The sequence below is a fragment of the Zootoca vivipara genome, chromosome 2, assembly GCF_963506605.1.
Source record: "Zootoca vivipara chromosome 2, rZooViv1.1, whole genome shotgun sequence".
Taxonomy (NCBI): domain Eukaryota; kingdom Metazoa; phylum Chordata; class Lepidosauria; order Squamata; family Lacertidae; genus Zootoca; species Zootoca vivipara.
This window is the reverse complement of record NC_083277.1, coordinates 19,799,120-19,820,306: the sequence shown is the minus strand read 5'-3', so window position 1 is coordinate 19,820,306 and position 21,187 is coordinate 19,799,120. Positions and strand designations below refer to the sequence as shown.

At 47.3% G+C, this 21,187-nt stretch overlaps 1 protein-coding gene across 6 annotated transcripts in view; it reads right to left on the bottom strand.

Moving 5' to 3' along the window:
• The window catches only part of IL17RE (interleukin 17 receptor E), a 58,244-nt gene that overhangs the window by 23,928 nt on the left and 13,129 nt on the right, over positions 1–21,187 (bottom strand). The window contains exons 1-7 of one of the 6 annotated variants that reach the window (XM_060271253.1): positions 19,941–21,181; positions 16,622–16,758; positions 12,956–13,113; positions 8,132–8,150; positions 5,041–5,199; positions 3,983–4,074; positions 2,281–2,404 (exon numbers count right to left, since the gene is read on the bottom strand). In XM_060271253.1, the coding sequence (XP_060127236.1) occupies positions 2,281–2,404; positions 3,983–4,074; positions 5,041–5,199; positions 8,132–8,150; positions 12,956–13,075 (514 nt within the window). In that variant the 5' untranslated portion in view covers positions 13,076–13,113; positions 16,622–16,758; positions 19,941–21,181. Of the gene's footprint in view, positions 1–2,280; positions 2,405–3,982; positions 4,075–5,040; positions 5,435–8,131; positions 8,151–12,955; positions 13,490–16,621; positions 16,759–19,940; positions 21,182–21,187 lie in introns of those variants that run through there. The other 5 variants (XM_060271252.1, XM_060271254.1, XM_060271255.1 and 2 more) reach the window with 5 other exon arrangements.

Here is a 21,187-nt window from a genome sequence, read left to right as displayed (position 1 = left end):
CTCCCTCTTCCATCCTCAATAAAATACTGGGGGGGGGCAGATAAGCCCCACATAGAAAGCCCATCAACATGGGGGGGGACTCTTTAAAATACAGTATTTACCAGTAATTTTTTTTTGGGGGGGGGGAGGCACCTAGGCCTCTAGGAGTTGGCTGCTATGCCTAGGACAATTCAAGAAAGCAGAATCATGCATATGCTATGGTAATATATCAATAGAATCATGGAATTGTAGTCGGAAGGGACCACAAGGGTCATCTAGTCCAACCCCCTGCAATGCAGGAATTTTTCCCCAATGTGGGGCTTGAACCCACAACATGGTTGAAATATTATGCTGATATGCAGCAACGCCTCGGAGCCATCGAGACTGCGGCCCTGTCTTGCCTCGCCCTCGCCTGCCCTGCCACCCCCTCTCCCCTGCCCAACCCTCCCATCCTCTTGCTGCAGAGTTCCAGCTTCACAGCATCACCAGAGGCACCCACAAATATGAGGTATCCCTCTCTCTATTATTCCTTCCTTCCCTCCCTCTTCCATCCTTAATAAAATACTGGGGGGGGGGCAGATAAGCCCCACATAGAAAGCCCATCAAAATGGGGGGGTGACTCTTTCAAATACGGTATTTACCAGTAATTGGGGGGGGGGAGGCACCTAGGCCTCTAGGATTTGGCTGCTATGCCTAGGAGTAGGACAATTCAAGAAAGCAGAATGATGCATATGCTATGGTAATATATCAATGGAATCATAGAATTGTAGTCGGAAGGGACCACAAGGGTCATCTAGTCCAACCCCCTGCAATGCAGGATTTTTTCCCCAAGGTGGGGCTTGAACCCAAAACATGGTTGAAATATTATGCTGATATGCAGCAACGCCTCAGAGCTGTCGTGACTGCGCTGTGCCTTCCCACGCCCTCACCCGCCCTGCCACCCCCTCTCGCCTGCCCGACCCTCCCGTCCTCTTGCTGCAGAGTTCCAGCATCACAGCGTCACCCAGAGGCACCCACAAATATGAGTTATCCCTCTCTCTATTTCTTCCTTCCTTCCTTCCCTCCCTCTTCCATTCTTAATAAAATATGGGGGGGGCAGATAAGCCCCACATAGAAAGCCCATCAACATGGGGGGGATGACTCTTTCACATACGGTATTTACTAGTAATTGGGGGGGGGGGAGGCACCTAGGCCTCTAGGAGTTGGCTGCTATGCCTAGGAGTAGGACAATTCAAGAAAGCAGAATGATGCATATGCTATGGCAATATATCAATAGAATCATAGAATTGTAGTCGGAAGGGACCACAAGGGTCATCTAGTCCAACCCCCTGCAATGCAGGAATTTTTTCCTAAGGTGGGGCTTGAACCCACAACATGGTTGAAATATTATGCTGATATGCAGCAACGCCTCGGAGCCGTCGTGACTGCGGCCGTGCCTTGCCTTGCCCTCGCCCACCCTGTCACCCCCTCTTGCCTGCCCGACCCTCCCGTCCTCTCCAGCCAAGCAGGGTAGCCGCCGCCGTTGCCAGCCCCAGAAGCACAAGGTGGCCGCTGCCGCCGCTGCCGCCACCACGATGTCGTCAGGCCAGCTGGCCCTGTAGCCCCGCCCACGTTCCCACTTTGTGGCCCCGCCCCTGAATGATCATGGCTTGCCCCCCCCTAGTTTTGATCCTGGCTACGCCCTTGATATCAATCGCAAAAGGCCCTTAAAAGAGGGTGGGCGGCATAGCTGCCAAGTCTCCCGTATTCCCCGGGAAACCCCCGTTTTTCCAGCTGTTTTTTGTTTTTTCCCAGTTTAGTCTGGCGTGGCGGCCATTTTGGAACTGGGCGGAGCATGCTCAGAAGCGACTTTTGGTGCTGCTTTGCCCAGTTCCAAAATGGCTGCAGCGTGACTTCTGGTGCGGCGGCTATTTTGGAACAGGGCAGAGCAGCATCAAAAGTAGCTTCTGAGCATGCTCCGCCCAGTTCCAAAATGGCGGCAGCGCTACTTCCGGTCTGCTACTTCCGGTCCAGTCCCTTATTTCTCAGGCCGGAATTGGGCAGCTATGGTGGGCAGGCAGGAGATCCGTTGCTCTTAGCAAAAGTGAAACCAAATTCCACGCGCAGGAATTTATAATGGCTAACGCTATCAATCATTAACTTGCAACAATAACTCCCCCCACCAGCTACAAACTGCCCCATCCCCCCAGGCCCCTGTAGCATAATCTGCCCAGCAACCCAGGGGGTGTCCTGTTATCCCTTCCGCAACACATGCTCTCCCTGATTGGAGAGCCTGCTATGTGTATTCTAGCCATGTCTTACCTAATTGGTTGTTAGGGATGAAAAGGCTTTCGTTGATGCTCAGCATCCCGCCAGGAATGGTTTCCAGTGAAACAAGCACCCGGTGGCCACTCTCTGCTGGGAAACAGTCAAATAGCACCTGCCACTGGAGAAGGGAATGCCACAGTGAGAATTGTGCTCACCCATAACCCCTGCTTGTAAATCATGCTGGAATCTCGGCCTGCCCCAAGCTGGAGTAACCCCGTAACTAGTGGGGCTGTAACACTATTGTTCTGTAAGCGATGATTTGGTTAATATCTTAAACAGCAAGTCCACAAAACGTACAAGCCAGACTTCATACTCTACTGCATCATCACATCCAGTGCTTTTGGGGGGGTATGAGGTGTCACCATGCATATCTTGGCAATGGAGCGGCAGTTGTGAGTACAAAATGGCTGCCATGCACAGCAAAAAAAAAAAAGGAGAGGTGATGGTATTCCGTATCAGTCACTACAGCCACAAAGAAAGCACTGCTCATATACCGGTACATTCAAACCCCTGAACATGAAATCCAGTGACTTGTGCAGGGTCTTGAACATACCAGCTTTCAATTTGAAAAAAAAAAAAGCCCTCATGAATTTAACCTTAAAAGGTTGAAGCAAATTATGTTAATTCCCAAGTCTTCTCCATCTGTTAATTGTCGAAAGGAAGTACAGTAGTACCTTGGTTTATGAACTTAATCCGTTCCGGAAGTCCGTTCTTAAACCAAAGCGTTCTTAGACCAAGGCATATTTTCCCATAGCAGCGGGGGACTCAATTTACAAATGGAACACACTCAACAGGAAGCGGAACATGTTCTGCTTCCAAGGCAAAGTTCACAAAGCAAAACACCTACTTCCGGGTTCGCAGCGTTCTTAATCCAAGTTGTTAATAAACTAAGCTGTTCTTAAACCAAGGTACCACTGTACTTCCACACAGTATTTTCCCACAGGCCTCGCTCGTAAGAGATGGGGCGCCATTCCTCAAGTCTGCCTGAAACTCAAGGACACAATGATCCCTAAACCTAGGAGAGCACGTGTGCTTGTTGCAGTCACCCAACAGGTCCTCACTCTGCACAAGCTCAAGGACATCCCCATTCATTATGAATTTACAAGGAGTTGAGTTGAGCACTGAAAGCAAGTTTTTTAGGGTTCAGTCCTGTCCTCTGCACTTTTTCTACTTCAGGACACAGACATCCGTTAGAACACAAAATAAACGCGGTGTCTGGTACATTGCCAGGACCATCAAACGATGGGGGACTGGGAAGCACAGCCAAGTTCCCGCCATTTCTAAAACTGAGGCCAAAGTTGAGGAATCTGTGACCCTCCAGAGGTTACCGTACTACAACTCCCACCCGCCCCAAGAATTTAGGTTCCCAGAAAATTACACGTTGCGCCTACATTTTGCAAAGATGTATGCCCTGCTGTTGAAAGGCACCACTATGAATGAGGAATGTACGAAGACTGGCCGTTTCCCAATGCAACAGTCAAAAAGGGGGTTGTTGTGTGTATGTTTCCACCTTTCTTTCCTGGCACAGAACTCCTGTGCTGGCAAGGCAGATGTCCTGAAGCTTTTCCCAACATGGAGATAAAGGAGAACTTAATCAGAGGAATTTCGGCCTTTCCTACAGCTAATAAACAGAAGGCAGCTACATCCTGTTGAGTGGCGGGAGAGAAGCCTCCCCATAGGAAGGGTGATAACTAACCAAGGTTCCAGCGCCTGCTCCTCTGAAGATCTGAAGCCAGCCAGAGCGATTAGAACCTAAAAGCAGGAAATGCAGCTCCAGTCCTTTAATGCCTAAGGTCAGGAAGAAGAAGAGAGAGAATAGTGCCAAGGGGAGAGACAGGCAGCCCAAGGCAACACAAATATTCATTCAATCCTGGTATTATTTATCACTTTAATTGAATAATTTGTAACCCACTTAATACGGCAGTTTCCAAGCAGTAGAAGCAGTCTACCTCTCCTGGTACTTACAAGGCGGTGTGCATGCTGTGCATTTGTGGGTTTGCTAAGCAAGTGCATCATATTGTTATGAGTTTGTGGGTGCCAGGGTCCCCTAAATTCCTGGTCCCAATAGGTGCTAGAATTTAATCAAAGCTTGGGAGCTAGAATCACAGAACCGTAGAGTTGGGAAGAACCCAAACGGTCATCTGGCTCAACCCCCAGCTATGCAGGAATCTCAACTAGATCTTCCATGACAGATGGCCATCCAGCCTCTGCTTAAAAAACTCCAAGGAAGGAGAGTCCACAATTTCCAGAGGGAGACCGTTCCACCATCGTACAGTGGTGCCTCGATTTACGAAGGCAATCCGTTCCGCGGCACTCTTCGTAAGTCGAAACCTTCGGATGTCGAAGTGTCCATTTTGCGCATGCGCAAAGCGCGATTTTGCACTTTGTGCAGACCGTGTGTGCCGCTTCTGCGCAGGCGCAGAATGCGCACGCGGCAAAAAAGACTTCCGGGTTTGCCGACTTCGTAAGTTGAAAGCTTCGGAAGTCGAGGCATTCGGAAGTCGAGGTACCACTGTACAGCTGTTACTGTCAGAAAGTTTCCCCCCTGAAGTTTAGATGGAATCTACTTTTTTGTAATTTGAAGACATTGGTTTGAATCCTACACTGCAGAGGAGAAAACAAACTTGTTCCCTTATTGCATCATGAGAACACTTCAATAAAAATATTAATTGTAATCTTCTTCCTTGCCACAACTGATGTAAGAACCCCGGCTGGATCAGGCCCTGGCCCACCCTGCCTTCTCCCACATCATACCTGTAGCGTTCAAAGCCAAGCGAACACGCACACACATCTGGGTCTGGCCCTTGCGGAACAACTGAACTGGGCTAAGGCTAAGGCTGGGCACACGCAGGGATAGGTCTTCCTGCAGCTTCCGCTGGCATCGGAATTTGGGCCGAGGCAGGGCACCATACACTGCAGAAAAGAACAATAATGCAATTATGGGATAACGCTGGAGAAGCACCTTGGAACAACCAGCCAAGAGGAATGACGTGTGGGCAGCCCAGTATAAATCCGCCATTAATGCACTGTTATTCTGTCTATGACATATTGCAGAATGCATAGCTGTTGTTGTTGTTTAGTCGTTTAGTCGTGCCCGACTCTTCGTGACCCCATGGACCAGAGCACGCCAGGCACTCCTGTCTTCCACTGCTTCGAGAACACTGTCCAACCATCTCGTCTTCTGTCGTCCCCTTCTCCTTGTGCCCTCCATCTTTCCCAGCACCAGGGTCTTTTCCAGGGAGTCTTCTCTTCTCATGAGGTGGCCAAAGTATTGGAGCCTCAGCTTCAGGATCTGTCCTTCCAGTGAGCACTCAGGGCTGATTTCCTTCAGAATGGATAGGTTTGATCTTCTTGCAGTCCATGGGACTCCCAAGGGTCTCCTCCAGCACCATAATACCAAAGCATCAATTCTTCGGCGATCAGCCTTTTTTATGGTCCAGCTCTCACTTCCATATATCACTACTGGGAAAACCATAGCTTTAACTATACAGACCTCCTTCATGGATCTCAGCCTTGTCGTGGCGCAGGGGCTTAAATAACTCAGAGAAGCTATGAGCTATGCTGTGCAGGGCCACCCAAGACGGACAGGTCATAGCTGAGAGTTCAGAGTAAATGTGGTCCACCTGGAGAAGGAACTGGCAAACCACTCCAGTATTTTGCCAAGAAAACTCCATGGACAAAGACAACAGGCATAGCTGTTACACACCTGCAAAAAAACCCCACCCGTCTGGGGGGTCCCTTAGGGTTTAAAGTGCTATGAACTAACTTCTGTCATTTTTGTTGCAATAGATTTAGCATGGGTCTTCTCTGGAAATCTGAATTATAGTCCTAGTACTCCAGCCAGCTATAAGCACACTTGCCAGCACTTGCCATCTCCTCCAACTCAAAAGCCATTAGCCTGTCTCCCCTTTCCCCTCTGTAAGGTTCCTGCAAAGCCTCTTCTCCTTCCAGGGGGGAGGAGTTGTGAGTGCGAGCTGGTTCCCGCGGCATTTCAGCCCCCTGCATCAGCTGTCCCAGCTGCCACGCCACACCCCCTGCAGCCAGCCAATCGGGCAGGCTCGGGGGCGGGGTTTAGCTGCACTTAAACGGCCGTGGCAGTGCTGAGCCCTCACTGCGCTTCGGATTTCATCGGATCAGGGATAGTTTGTTTGATCCAATGCCTAAGCGAATACCTCTCACATGCTATATACTGTAACCCAGGCATCCCCAAACTTCGGCCCTCCAGATGTTTTGGACTTCAATTCCCATCATCCCTGACCACTAGTCCTGTTAGCTAGGGATCATGGGAGTTGTAGGCCAAAACATTTGGAGGGCCGCAGTTTGGGGATGCCTGCATAACCAATAAAAGCTGTGGCCTTTTTTAGCCCATCAACTTAAATACATTGTGTCCTCATGCCTTTCTTATCTTCAAGTGGGTGGCAGGCCCTGAACTCACAAAGGACTCCATACACCTAGAAAACTAGTATGTCAGGGTGGAGGATTCAGTTGAGACTTCTCCCTGACACACTATTTTTCTATGTGCACAGGTTTCCACTCCCCACGGGGGAACATTCAAGCATGTACCGTCACACCTTTGTGACACTTTTAATAAACTAGCCTGCACTGAGCCTTTGGGCACCTCCGGGCTGTCAGTATTTTGTGGGAGCGATTCGGTTACAATTAAAGCAGATTGAAGCACGTGTCACCCTAGAGCAACAAATCCAGATTTAAGAAACAAAACAGGATTTTTGGGAGGTTTGGATTAGCGATGGGGAAATGCATTGAAAAGTGTAGGATGAACAAATCACTGATGAGGAGACATCTAAGTACCACACAAACAATTCAGGAAGAACACAGGACTAAAGCAGCCTACACAGATGTTTAGAACGCTTGCAGAAGTCTTAATTTGCTTCAACCTATTCTATCAAAGGTCCGTATAGTTAAAGCTATGGTTTTCCCAGTAGTGATGTATGGAAGTGAGAGCTGGACCATAAAGAAGGCTAATCGCCGAAGGATTGATGCTTTTGAATTCTGGTGCTGGAGAAGACTCTTGAGAGTCCCATGGACTGCAAGAAGATCAAACCTATCCATTCTGAAGGAAATCAGCCCTGAGTGCTCACTGGAAGTACAGATCCTGAAGCTGAGGCTTCAATACTTTGGCCACCTCATGAGAAGACAAGACTCCCTGGAAAAGACCCTGATGTTGGGAAAGATGGAGGGCACTAGGAGAAGGGGATGACAGAGGACGAGATGGTTGGACAGTGTTCTCGAAGCTACCAACATGAGTCTGACCAAACTGTGGGAGGCAGTGGAAGACAGGAGTGCCTGGCGTGCTATGGTCCATGGGGTCACGAAGAGTCGGACACGACTAAACGACTAAACAACAACAACAACAACATTCTATCACGGTTTTAACTTTCTGTATGTTTTAAATTGTGGTTGCAAACTTTTCAGAGATAATTTTATTGCTTTACCTTTTTGGTAAACCACTTTAAGGTGTTTTTTTCCCCCTACCATCAAGCGGTTTATAATTTTTATGAGATCAGTTAATCAATCAAATGCACATTGTCATATAAGCACCATGCAAACATATCAGAATGATTGCTCAGAAAAGATGGGATGTAATCTAACCTCTGTGCAAACAAATCACAATGAATGCTCAATAAACACGTTGCCTGGAGGGACCCATTGTTATATTCTGCAACACTATGACCCTTCCTTAATTATTATTATTAACATCCTGGAGTTTAGGTGTTCCAAAATCTTTTCTCTTCAATTTCCACCCCCCAAAAATGTCCATGGTTCCCTACTGCAATCATAGTCGCCACACAAGCAGCAGCACAGGGACACTGGTTTTCTTACTCACCACTAGCGTTCCAGCATTTCTGGGAAAAAAGAAACGAGAGAAAGAAAGGTTCAGTGGGGTAAAGTGGAATCCGTATCTCTCCCTGCAATCCAAGGCAGGAGCATATTTGCTGGAAGCAAAACAGACAGGCAGGGTCCACAAATGTTTGCTAGTCCAAGGAAGCTGAGAGGTAAAGAAAGTACAGTGGAACCTCGGTTTTCTAGCATCTCGGAAGCCAAATGTTTTGGAAGTGGAACGCCGAAAACCCGGAAGTAATTGCTTCCGTTTTCGAACGCGCCTCGGAAATCAAACGGCTTCCAAGGTGCGTTTCTCAATTTTCTCAATTGAAATTTGCCGACAGCCCTTTGTGCCTCGGTTGTCGAACATCTCGGAAGTCAAACGGTCTTCCAGAACGGATTACGTTCGACAACCGAGGTTCCACTGTAGTTCTTCACACAACATGCATTTCATTTATGAAGATATCACCGGTCTGGTTCATGCATCACACTAAGCCAGAATATATGGCTTTCAGTAACCTTGTGAATGTGCTGGCGTCCGGTGAGATAGCACTTTGGTTAATGAAATTTGTTTTGTTTTTGGTTGTTTTCTGCTGCTCCAGAGAAGCGGACACGGAGCAATGGATTCAAACTTCAAGAAAGAAGATTCCACCTAAACATTAGGAAGAACTTCCTGACAGTAAGAGCTGTTCGGCAGTGGAATTTGCTACCAAGGAGTGTGGTGGAGTCTCCTTCTTTGGAGGTCTTTAAGCGGAGGCTTGACAGGCATATGTCAAGAATGCTTTGATGGTGTTTCCTGCTCGGCAGGGGGTTGGACTGGATGGCCCTTGTGGTCTCTACCAACTCTACGATTCTATGATTATATGAAATAATATGTCCTTTGAAATGTCTTTGTGGGAAGGGGGGGCTATTGTTTTGTTTTGTTTTGTTTGTATTCTTGTTTTTATTGTGTACTTTGTTTTTTTAATTTGTATTTTAATGCTGTGAACCACCCTGAGATCTTCGGATCATAGCTGCCAAGTTTTCCCTTTTCTCGCGAGGAAGCCTATTCAGCATAATGGAATTTCCCTTAAAAAAAGGGAGAACTTGGCAGCTATGCTTCGGATGCAGGGTGGTATAAAATTTAATAAACAAAACAAAACTCACTTTGCTACTGCTACTCCCCAGCAGGGCTACCAACTTGAATAAAATGGTCACAAGATGCGGCACACACACCATTTGAATGGCAATGCCCATCAATTTGGGGGTGGCCCTCTCAAATATTTTCTGGGAGGGCAAAGGGACCTCGGCCCCTTAAGAGTTAGTTCCTAAACTCCCCAGGTGCTTTTGTTCAGCAACGAAGCCAAGGCACTTCACCCCCCAAAAAATTATGGGAAGTGTAGTTTTCTTCTCACAGAGCTACAGTTCCCAGCATTTGTGGGAAAGGGTGTTTTAAATATGTGCACAACCCAAGCCTATGTGTTTCAATGCCTCGCTAAAGCTCCGCCTAGCAAAAACATTTCACTGCCTGAACTGGAACAGCAAATGGCCCCCTCCTCTTGCAAAAGTCAAGATGTGGCATACCCAAGGTATTTTGGCACGTGAGGCAAAAATGAGCATTAAACCCCGCTCCCAATGCCTCTCATAATTTGCTGCCTTTGGTGATCCTCAAAAGCTGCTACCTGAGGCAGTTGCCTCACTCTGCTTGATGGTAGAGCCGGCCTTGACATAAACGACGAGTCCGCAGAAGCTACTAGTTCACCCACCCACCCAATCCTATCTTAAGTCACTTGTGGCTTGGAAGGCGGGGTGGAATAAGCCACGATTTTAACACTTCTCTGTCTAGTCACCCACAAGTGATCCTTATCACAGGAAAGTGACAATTTACAAGCTGCTTCCGCCTCCGTCTTTGATGCTCACGTATTCGATTCTCACCGAGGAGGGATACTTATTGTGCCCCGACAGAAGTGGCTTTCTCCATGTGTATGAGGGTGATCTCTCTCACACTATATATCTATCTATCTATCTATCTATCTATCTATCTATCTATCTATCCACACACACACACACACACACACACACGTTGGGGGTGAGGAAGACAGGGAGCTCTGATTGTGTAACACCTCACACCTCAGCGACAATAAATCACTGGCAAATAGGCAGCCATGGGCTACCACTGAAATGTTACTCCATCATATATGTGCACCTACAGGTGAGAAGGGGGTGCCGTGGGTTTAAATTGAAATGTACTCCATTCCGGCACCTCTCAGGTGGGCGCCGTTGCCATTCTAAGAGAACAATGGAGGTGTTCGTGGCGAGTTTCGGCACCTCTTTTTCTAGAAAAATAGCACTGTATACCCCCCTCTTCCTGAATCAGCTGTGAGACTGCTATTTAGTCCTGCACCACTGTTAACTACAGGGATACTGGCATACAGGGGGTGGGTGAGGGGGGGGCCCAAACAATCTCAAAGGGATGTATAACTGGTAGGAAAACAAACTATGGATAAGAAATGATGGGTTAAAACATCCCCAATTAGAACTGATGACCGTCGCATGTTAAGGGCACACGAGAAAGGTGACCGCTCTATACCACTGGAAAGGGGAACGTAAGGAATGAGCCAGTTGCTTTGCACAAAAGTTTGTGAGAAGGAGGGAGAAATGTACTCGTGAACTGAATAATCCCTAGTCTACCATAATGTGAAACGCTGATTACATTCACTTGAGTGAGTGCATTAAGACATTTAAGGAATGTTTTAGTATGTGGGTTTTTTTCCTTTCATTCGCGGCTGATATGCGAATAAGTTTTAGACCCACTGAAATTAATGAGCATGACTAAGTTAGGTCCATTCATTTTAATGGCTCTACTCTGATTGATACGTGTTTAATCCTCCCTTAAAGCCATCTAAGTTGGTGGCTATCAGCTCTTCACATCTTGTAGGAAGAAGTTTCGTAGCTTCAGCATGTGCCGTGTGAAGAAACACTTCCTTTCGTCTCTTCTGAATCTTCCTTTTCTGAAATGTCTTCCGTGCTACAATATCCTTTTTGAGGTGAGGCAACCAGAACGGTACACAAGTTGGCAGCATTACGATATCGGGAGTTTTATTTTCAGTCCCTTTCCTAACAGTTCCTTAGCACGGCATTCACACCAGCTGTGCACATTTATCTTAGCAAGACGGGAATCGCTAAGGCTGCATTACACACATTTAAAGCTCATGACTTCCCCTAAAGAATCATAGGAACTGTAGTTTGTTAAGGGTGCTGGCTAACTGTAGCTCTTTGAAGGGTCAACTACAGTTCCCGCAACTATTTATGGAGGGGAGGGGAAGCAATGCACTTCATAGCTCAGTTGATAGAGCATGAAGCTCTTAATCCCAGCATCGTGAATTCGAGCCCCATATTGGGCAAAAAAAAAACCCTGCATTGCAGGGGTTGGACTAGATGCCCCTCGTGGTCCCTTCCAACTCTACAGTTCTGTGATTCTGTGAAATATAAGGGGGTGGTAGTCAACTAATGGCTCATCCACACTTTGCTTGTCCCACATCCAGAAATCCTTGGTCTGAAAGGTTTTCTGCTTGTTCTGTGCTTTCTAGGCAGATTTCCCCCCAGGAAAACATGCTCTTTACTGCTGAACTGGAACAAACAGCAATCCATTGGCGTTTGGACCGATTCAGCAATAAACTGAGGGTTTTCTCAGGGGAAAGCGGCGGGCCAAGCACAAGTGTGGAAAAGCCCTACGTTTTACTCAAAGTAGACCCACTGACATTAGTTGACACCTATCATAAAGAACGTAAGGATCTATACACCCAATTGTTAATAGCTGCAAGGATGTTAATGGCTCAAAAGTGGAAACGAATGGCTTAACAAGTTCGGGATTTGGCTATAATGGCAGAAACAACTAAGAGCAAGAATTGCAAGTGAATGTGGAAATAAATTATGGGGAAGCTGGTTGTCACTTATATGATTACCCTCCCCACAATAAAAGAACTGCTTCCCATGGGAAAAAATTCAAGGAGGTCTGGAGGGTTTCTTAGGAGAATTTTATGTTAAGGTGTATTTTCTTGCAGGATATTATGATCCGGAGCCATTTTATTTCCTAGCGCAGATTTGTTGATTTTCCTGAACGATTGTCAGATGATTACATAAATTTGAAAAATAAAAGGAAAGGAAAGAAAGAGATCGACGTAACTTATGTTACGTCCATTGATTTGAACCGTGAGGGCAACTTAGCTGATTACAGTACTACAACGGGGGGAGAAAAAAACAACCAGAGACTCAAAGAGCAGGGCGACTGTCAGATTCTTCTGAGAGTCCTCCACTGTAGGGTCCCTATCCTGCACTTCCACCACGGTTAGGCCCTCACTTCAGTTGCTCTGCTGAGCACTGCAACCCTGCCTTGCTGTCACAATTGTTAACGGACTATGAACCTGACAATACTAAGCGCACTGCCTCTTTTCCAGTTCCCCGACTGATCACATTTGCAGATACATCGTACAACAGCATTCTCTCTCCTTATGCTTCCCCCAAACCCTCCAAGACATCCATATAAAGAAGCAGAGGAGGGAAGAAGGACGTTCTCCTGTCACCCGCATTAAAAAAACAAACAGATAAGAAAGCAGCCTGGGCAACTCTCGGCTTCGGGGAGCGCAAGGAACAGCCAGGCATGCAGAAGGGTGCCCAGCTTTCTTCCATGTCCCTCTTTCCCATCAACCGATAAAGGTTCGGTGCTCAAATGTTGGGGTTCCCCTGCGTCTTAAACTTCCTGCACCATACCAGGTCTGCAACGTCCACTGCCCGCCCCCTTGCCCCAAAAACAATATCATTGCGCCCGTAAAAGTAAAAACATGCTTACGAAGTTGGTGAGGAGCTGCGGGCGGGCACGAGGCAGGTAATTTCGGGGTGCAGCATGCAAGAGGCTCAGGAAAAATGCGATATGCAGCAGCAGCAGGGCACTCGGCGTGGGCCTCCCCATGAAGTGCCGGGCTGGAGCTCAGCTAGGCCGGAACATGGCTGTTGTTAAACAGTCAAAGAGTCAGATCTCAGCACACCTAGGCCAGGCAGCCGCAGGCGAAGTCTCCACCCCTCGGTCTCTGCGTTCCCTGCTCTGCCTTGCCCCAACCTAACCAGTCTGGCCTGCCTGCATTCCTTGGCTGCTGCTGCTGTTCCAGCAGCTGCTGGGTGGTGGTGTTGGGACGGCCTTGCAAAACTGTTTCCCCTTCTGCCCCCATGTCTTTGCAGGGTTCTCTGAGAGGAGGAACACAGCCCAGCTCGGCTTAATCATTTCTAGCCCTGGGTAAGGGGTTAAAGGGCAACTAGGACATGGGCGTACCATAGCTGTCAAGTTTTACCTTCTCTCACGAGGAAGCCTATTCAGGATAAGAGAATTTCCCTTAAAAAGGGGGGGGAGAACTTGACATCCCTTTAAAAAAAAGGAGAACTTGACAGCTATGGCTTAACCAAGGGGGGAGCAGGGAGGGGCAGCTGCCCCCAAGCAATAAAAAATACATAGCAAACTGAGGTTCTGCCCCCGCCCCACAAAAAAGGCCACACACACCCCCTAACAAAATCCCTAGCTACGTCCACCTATGAATCCACCGAGAGCACTCTCCCCGTCACATGTTAACTCAAGCACAATTCAAAGTGTTGGTGCTGACCTGTAATGCCCTAAATGGCCTCGGTTCAGTATACCTGAAGGAGCATCTCCACCCCCATCATTCTGCCTGGACACGGAGGTCCAGCGCCAAGGGCCTTCTGGCGGTTCCCTCGTTGCGAGAAGCCAAGTTGCAGGGAACCAGGCAGAGGGCCTTCTCGGTGGTGGCGCCTGCCCTGTGGAACGCCCTCCCAACAGATGTCAAAAAGGAAAACAACTACCAGACTTTTAGAAGACATCTGAAGGCAGCCCTGTTCAGGGAGGCTTTTTAATGTTTAATAGTTGGTTACAGGTAGGTAGCCGTGTTGGTCTGAGTCGAAGTAAAATAAAAAAATTCCTTCAGTAGCACCTTAAAGACCGCACACAAAAGCTCATACCAAAATAAAAACTTAGTTGGTCTTTAAGGTGCTACTGAAGGAATTTTTTTAATGTTTAATAGATTATTGTGTTTTGTTTTTCTGTTGGAAGCCGCCCAAAGTGGCTGGGGAAACCCGGCCAGATGGGCGGGGTATAAATAATAAATTATTATTATTATTATTATTATTATTATTATTATTATTATTATTATTATCTTACAGCGCTAAAGCCCACCCTACACCCCAGGCTCATTCCCAAGAACAAAACTTCATTCATTCCTTACAACACATCTGCAGAGTATGCAAGGGAATGCAAGGTGGGTGCTGCCCACCGTATCCTGCTGCTTGTAAAGTAGAGCTTCCCTTCCCAAGCTTTTCATGTTGGTGACAAACTTTTTAGACATGCAGCATTGCGCGACAGGATAATTCAGTTTTACCGACAAACCAGAGGTATAAACTAACTCCTTTCTAGCCCGGTGAGGAGCGTTCGCGTGACATGCCTGCACACATGACACACTAATGTGTCATGACACACAGTTTGGAAAGCTGTTTTGTAAAGTGTTGTGTGGGCTCTGAATGTCCCTGCCTAATGCTTAGATCAGGGGTTCCCGAACTAAGGCCCGGGGGCCGGATGCGGCCCAATCACCTTCTCAATCCAGCCCGTGGATGGTCCGGGAATCAGTGTGTTTCTACATGAGTAGTATGTGTCCTTTTATTTAAAATGCATCTCTGGGTTATTTGTGGTGCCTGCCTGGTGTTTTTACATGAGTAGAATGTGTCCTTTTATTTAAAATGCATCTCTGGGTTATTTGTGGGGCCTGCCTGGTGTTTTTACATGAGTAGAATGTGTCCTTTTATTTGAAATGCATCTCTGGGTTATTTGTGGGGCATAGGAATTCGTTCATTCCCCCCCCTCCAAGATATAGTCTGGCCCCCCACAAGGTCTGAGGGACAGTGGATCGGCCCTCTGCTGAAACAGTTTGGGATCGGCCCCCTGCTGAAACAGTTTGCTGACCCCTGGCTTAGGTTGTAGGAACCTGTCCACCCCTGCTGCCCAGTTCTTTTATTTATTGGTCATTTATACAGATTTATACAGCTCATACCAAAATAAAAACTTAGTTGGTCTTTAAGGTGCTACTGAAGGAATTTTTTTAATGTTTAATAGATTATTGTGTTTTGTTTTTCTGTTGGAAGCCGCCCAAAGTGGCTGGGGAAACCACAGATGGCTGAATCTTGTCAATTTAGGCTCTTTCAGCTTCTTATTCCCATTCCCCCCCCCCAGTTTTTAATTCACCTATTTGTGGCCTGTGAAGATGGAAGCCAATCCCCAGGGCTATTTTTTTCAACCGGAACTCACCAGAATTCAGTTCCGGCACCTCTAAGGTGGGTGCCGTTGCCTTTATGAGAGAACACAGGAGGCATCTGTGGTGAGTTCCAGGGCTTCTAGAAAAATAGCACTGCCAATCCCCCTTTGGGCAAAACAAGAAACTGATAAAATAAGAACTGGCACCCTGCCTCTGCCCCATTACCTCTGCCAAAGCCTCCCTTGCCTGGGTTGCACATTGCTGTACACAAAGCAGTAGCACTGGGTTCCAGAGAGCTCTTGAGAGTCCTTGCTGAGTGCCCGAGATCTCGTGAGATTTGGCGAGCTCTTACTGGAACCCATTGCTGCTGCTTTTCAGGCACTGTGGCACAACCCAGGTAAGAGATCTGCCCATTGCCGTAAAGATAAAGGTAAAGGACCCCTGGACGGTTAAGTCCAGTCAAAGGCGACTAGGGTTGTGGCGCTCATCTCGCTTTCAAGCCGAGGGAGCCGGCGTTTGTCCACAGACAGCTTTCTGGGTCATGTGGTCAGCATGACTAAACCACTTCTGGCGCAATGGGACACTGTGACAGAAACAAGAGCACACGGAAACGCCATTTACCTTCCCACCACAGCGGTACCTATTTATCTACATGCACTGGCGTGCTTTCGAACTGCTAGGTCAGGCACCTCCAAACTTCGGCCCTCCAGATGTTTTTGGACTACAATTCCCATCAACCCTGACCACTGGTCCTGTTAGCTAGGGATCATGGGAGTTGTAGGCCCAAACATCTGGAGGGCCGCAGTTTCGGGATGCCTGTGCTAGGTTGACAGGAGCTGAGACAGAGCAACGGGAGCTCACCCTGTCGCGGGGATTAGAACTGCCAACCTTCCAATCAGCAAGTCCAAGAGGCTCAGTGGTTTAGACCAGGCATCCCCAAACTGCGGCCCTCCAGATGTTTTGGCCTACAACTCCCGTGATCCCTAGCTAAGAGGACCAGTGGTCAGGGATTATGGGGATTGTAGTCCAAAACATCTGGAGGGCCGAAGTTTGGGGATGCCTGGTTTAGACCACAGCGCCACCCGTGTCCCTTGTCACGGGGGAATAAGGGAAAGGGAGCGTTCCTGTGTTGCCTAGGTGGTTGGGCAACACTCTCAACTTCTCAGGATTTCTGTGATGTGAAATATTAAAAAGATAAAGAGTGTCACCTGGTTGCCTATGCAATGCAAGGACCCTGCAAGATCGGGAACAGCTGGGGTGCTTGTGTTGCCTTGCTTCTTCTGCGGCTGAGAACAGGCACAAAGAAATGATCCTGAAGATTGTTGGTAGTTCCCAGTTCTCTTATCTGCACAGAGGTTTGAAACACAGATCCATCAGAGAGCCATCAGCACCACACACATATGAAAGGTTTTGACTGGAGGAAGTTTCTGTTGTTCTCGAAGGGGACATTGCTTATATTGAACGACAATGTTTACTTTGGGAATTCAGGGACATGAAAACTTTACTTCTTTTTTTAAAAAAATGTTTTTTGATTGTGCTATATTTCACGTTTTTGTGCAAATAAGGAACTGGAAATTTGGAACTAGTAACCAACTTTAGGGCTCTGACAAATAAAGTGAGCTAAAGATGCTTTTTGGGGAGTGCATTTTTCGGTCAACCACCAGAAAATTGGCACTGTAGTTTCATTAAGTGTGAATATAGGCAGTGACCCTATTGCGTGGGGGAGACATGGCCCCTGCACATGTCTCATAAGTCCATCCTATGCCCCACCCCCCATTGTGCCCTCTTCTGGGTCCAAAATGAACCACACTTTGGTGGTCACGCAAAATTGGACACACGCAAAATGGTCACTGCCTGTATGCCACAAAGCACGTCAATTAAGCACCAGTGGTAAGGATGAAGAGTATATCACTTTTTGTACTTTAGAAACCCAGGCTGCATGCAAACTGTACCTTTAAAGTATATTCAAAGCACATTTCCCCTCGAAGAATTCTGGGCACGGTAGTTTCTTAAGGGTTGCTGGGATTCTAACTCTGTGAAAGGTAAACTACAGTGCCCAGAATTCTTTGAGGGAGAGAATGTGCTTCGAATGTGCTTTAAAGGCATAGTGTACAAACAGTATTTAACTGGAGTGAAAAATTGCTAAGACAAACTGAAATTCAAGCTGAAAACAGGGAAGATGAAGGAGGGGAGATATGCTGTCAATATAAGAGAGGTGACGACAAAGAAGGAAGGTAGATGAGTAAAGAGGGGAGGGGGCTTCGTTTCAGATCAGCTCTTTCTCTCTCTCCAGATGTTGGAGCAGCTTGCTTTGAATGGGAATTCTTCCTGCAGATATTCCTTCAAGGTCACGTTTCTCAAATCTCCCCGCGCAAGCTTGGAGCTAGCCTGCAAACTACCACTCAGATCTTCTCCTACCTTTGTTCCTCTTGTCAGCCATCATCCTTCTTAGATAACTGCCCCCACATTCTCCCCTCCCTGACTACCTTCTCCTAAAGCCCATTCTCAGAAGAAAAGCATCAACAGACACACACAAAATTGTATTTTGGAGCCACTGCGAAGCTCCCTTTGCAATAAACACACCTCGTTTTGCAGAGTTTATCTTTCCCTGGTTGCAAACCTATCAAGTCATCTGAGATCCTTCTTTAAAGCTTCAAGGTCAGAACTGCTCCTTCTCTCTCTCTCTCTCTCTCTCTCTCTCTCTCTCTTAATAATGTTTTCATTTATTTTTCATGGTACAGAAGATACATATTGAGAAAGCAATTGTTACAACAGTAAACAACAAATAATCCGCCCCGATTAAATTACAGAGTTTTGTGTCACTGGATTACTCTAAAGTCACAGCACATTTTCCCACGGGTGGATTCCTGCCGGCACAGTCTGAACCATTTATGTACGCAACTAACATTCGAAGTTGAGTTTCCCCCAGTAGCGAAACAGAGCAGGGTTTCCAAAAATGGATGCCTGTGTCCAGTGCCGGATCTACGTATAAGCTAAACAAGCTATAGTTTAGGGCCCCACGAGTGGGGGCCCCCAAAAAAAATTAAAGGAAAAGGAAACTGGATGTACATTTCCAAAATACAAGATAAAAAATAAAATAAAATAAAACCTACATACAGCAACAGTGTTTTGTGTTGTGTAGGCTCCTATAATGTAAGTGATGGCCCCTGCCTGCTAACCTGCTCCCTAAAATATCACTGGTTTGCTCATTTCTAGATACAGTATAGAGTGCCTACATTCTGCATGGACTGGTTGCAGGGCAACATGTGCAAATGGCTTTAGATACCTATGAGGTCCATAAATTACCATATAGCATATATTCAACACAAAAAAACAGCAACCATTTGTTGTTGACAAAGGAGAGCTGGACATATAAAGGGCCCCATTAATACCTTCAGTAGTTTAGGGCCTCATCAAACCTAAATCCGGCCCTGCCTGTGTCAATGTGCACAAGCAGGCACATGAGAAGAAGAAGAAGAAGAAGAAGAAGAAGAAGAAGAAGAAGAAGAAGAAGAAGAAGAAGAAGAAGAAGAAGAAGAAGAAGAAGAAGAAGAAGAAGAAGAAGAAGAAGAAGAAGAGGAGGAGGAGGAGGAGGAGGAGGAGGAGGAGGAGGAGGAGGAGGAGGAGGAGGAGGAGGAGTCTGGATTTGATATCCCGCTTTATCACTACCCGAAGGAGTCTCAAAGCGGCTAACATTCTCCTTTCCCTTCCTCCCCCACAACAAACCCTCTGTGAGGTGAGTGGGGCTGAGAGACTTCAGAGAAGTGTGACTAGCCCAAGGTCACCCAGCTGCGGCATGTGGAAGAGCGGAGACACGAACCCGGTTCCCCAGATTAGGAGTCTACCGCTCTTAACCACTACACCACACTGGCCACTACTATTCCACACTGTGGAATATTTGCTCTCCCTCAGCAGCACCACAAGCCTGGCCAGCACTACCATGTTTCTCCAAAAATAAGACACCATCTTATATTTATTTTTCCTATTAAAAAAAAACCCACTATGGCTTATTTTCAGGGGATATCTTGGTTTTTTTCCTCCTCCTCCTGCTGCGGCCGGCATTGCTGCTGCGCCTATCACTATGTCTTATTTTCAGGGTATGGCTTATATTCCTTGAATGCTTAAAAATCCTGCTATGGCTTATTTTATGACTACGTCTTAAAATAGGGGAAACAGGGTATATACCAAGAAGAGCCTCACAGAGTGACCTCCAACTACAACCCCCAATATTATTGACCATGGGCCATCCTAGCTGGGACTGATGGGAGCTAGGAGCCCACAGCATCCGCAGGTTCCCACGTCGATTACCACAAGTTCAACGCTGCAAATAGAGTGAAGGCATCTCACTGCATCCAGGATTTTAGGTGTCACAGAGTTGCCTCTTCCTGGGGGAGAAGGGTGGCAGTCTTACAGCAGGTGGAAGTAATCTCAAATGAAAGGGAGAGCTTTTCAGAGTTTGAAGGCCTTTCTGCTTAGTCCTAGCCGCCTTAGAACATGCAATGCCCCCCCAAAGGAGCTTAAACTTACCTACCTCAGCCGACTCCCCGTCAGAGCGAATTCCCCTCCTCGCATCTCTTTCAGACAGCTACTGCACAGTCACACCTTCCTTGCTTCTCTGCCCCGTCCCCACCTACAGGTTTTTTATTTTGTGCGTGGGGTTGTTTTTTTAATTATTTTAAATGAAGAACTGAAATTGGGAAACGGGGACATGCTACAGGGTGACCTGGTTTAGCTGAGGTTTCCTGTCGGGCTGACTCTACAGGTAATGAGGACGCTCGGCAGCAACTCATAAGCCAATGTGGTGAAAGGAAGCACAAACAGAAGCACTGGGTGAGAGAGAGGGTGAGCAGAGGCAGAGAGAGAGAGGAGGGAGCTTCTTCCATCGAGGCCATGTCAAGGAGCCAGCCATTCTGGCCTGGCTCTGCCACACCCACGATGCTCTGATCAAATATCAACATGTAGATCTTGGCTACCTCCCAAGGGCACAAATACACATTGATTAAAATGAGCAGCAGGAAGCCCTGTAGGTTCCGTAGATCAGGCCAGGAAACCTGTTTTTTTTTTTCACCCAGCTTGGGCAAGGTCCCATCGGCCCAAAACATTAGTGTTTACATTTCAGAAACAAGAGAGTTCAGAACAGTTTGGAAGTCACGTCCTTTCTCCATTAGGATGCCTGTCTGCCCCACATGACAACACTTTGCATGCGTAGTATTCAAAACGCCTGCAATGATCTCAAGAGATTCACAGCAGACCTGGGAGGCAGGGCAGCATTATTGATGTGTGTTGCATTAATAACCTGCCTCTTTTCCATGATGGAACTCAGGGTGGCTTTGAGATCATAGAATTGTAGAGTTGGAAGGGATCATCTAGTCCAACCCCCTGGGATGCAGGAAGATGCAGCTGTCCCATACGGGGATCGAACCTGAAACCTTGGTGTTATCAGCACCATGCTCTCGCCAACTGAGCTGTCTAGGCTTACAAGATGTTCCCAGGCAGTTTCCCACCCAGACCTGCTTTGCTCCAGCAAGGTGGTTACTTCACGAAAGGGTGTTTGGGGTAAAACAACAAAACTGGGTGAAATGATACTTATACTCGAAAGACCTGCATTGGCTCCCAATACGTTTCCGAGCACAGTTCAAAGTGTTGGTGCTGACCTTTAAAGCCCTAAACGGCCTCATTCCAGTATACCTGAAGGAGCGTCCCCACCCCCATTGTTCTGCCCGGACACTGAGGTCCAGTGCCAAAGGCCTTCTGAGGGTTCCCTCGCTGCAAGA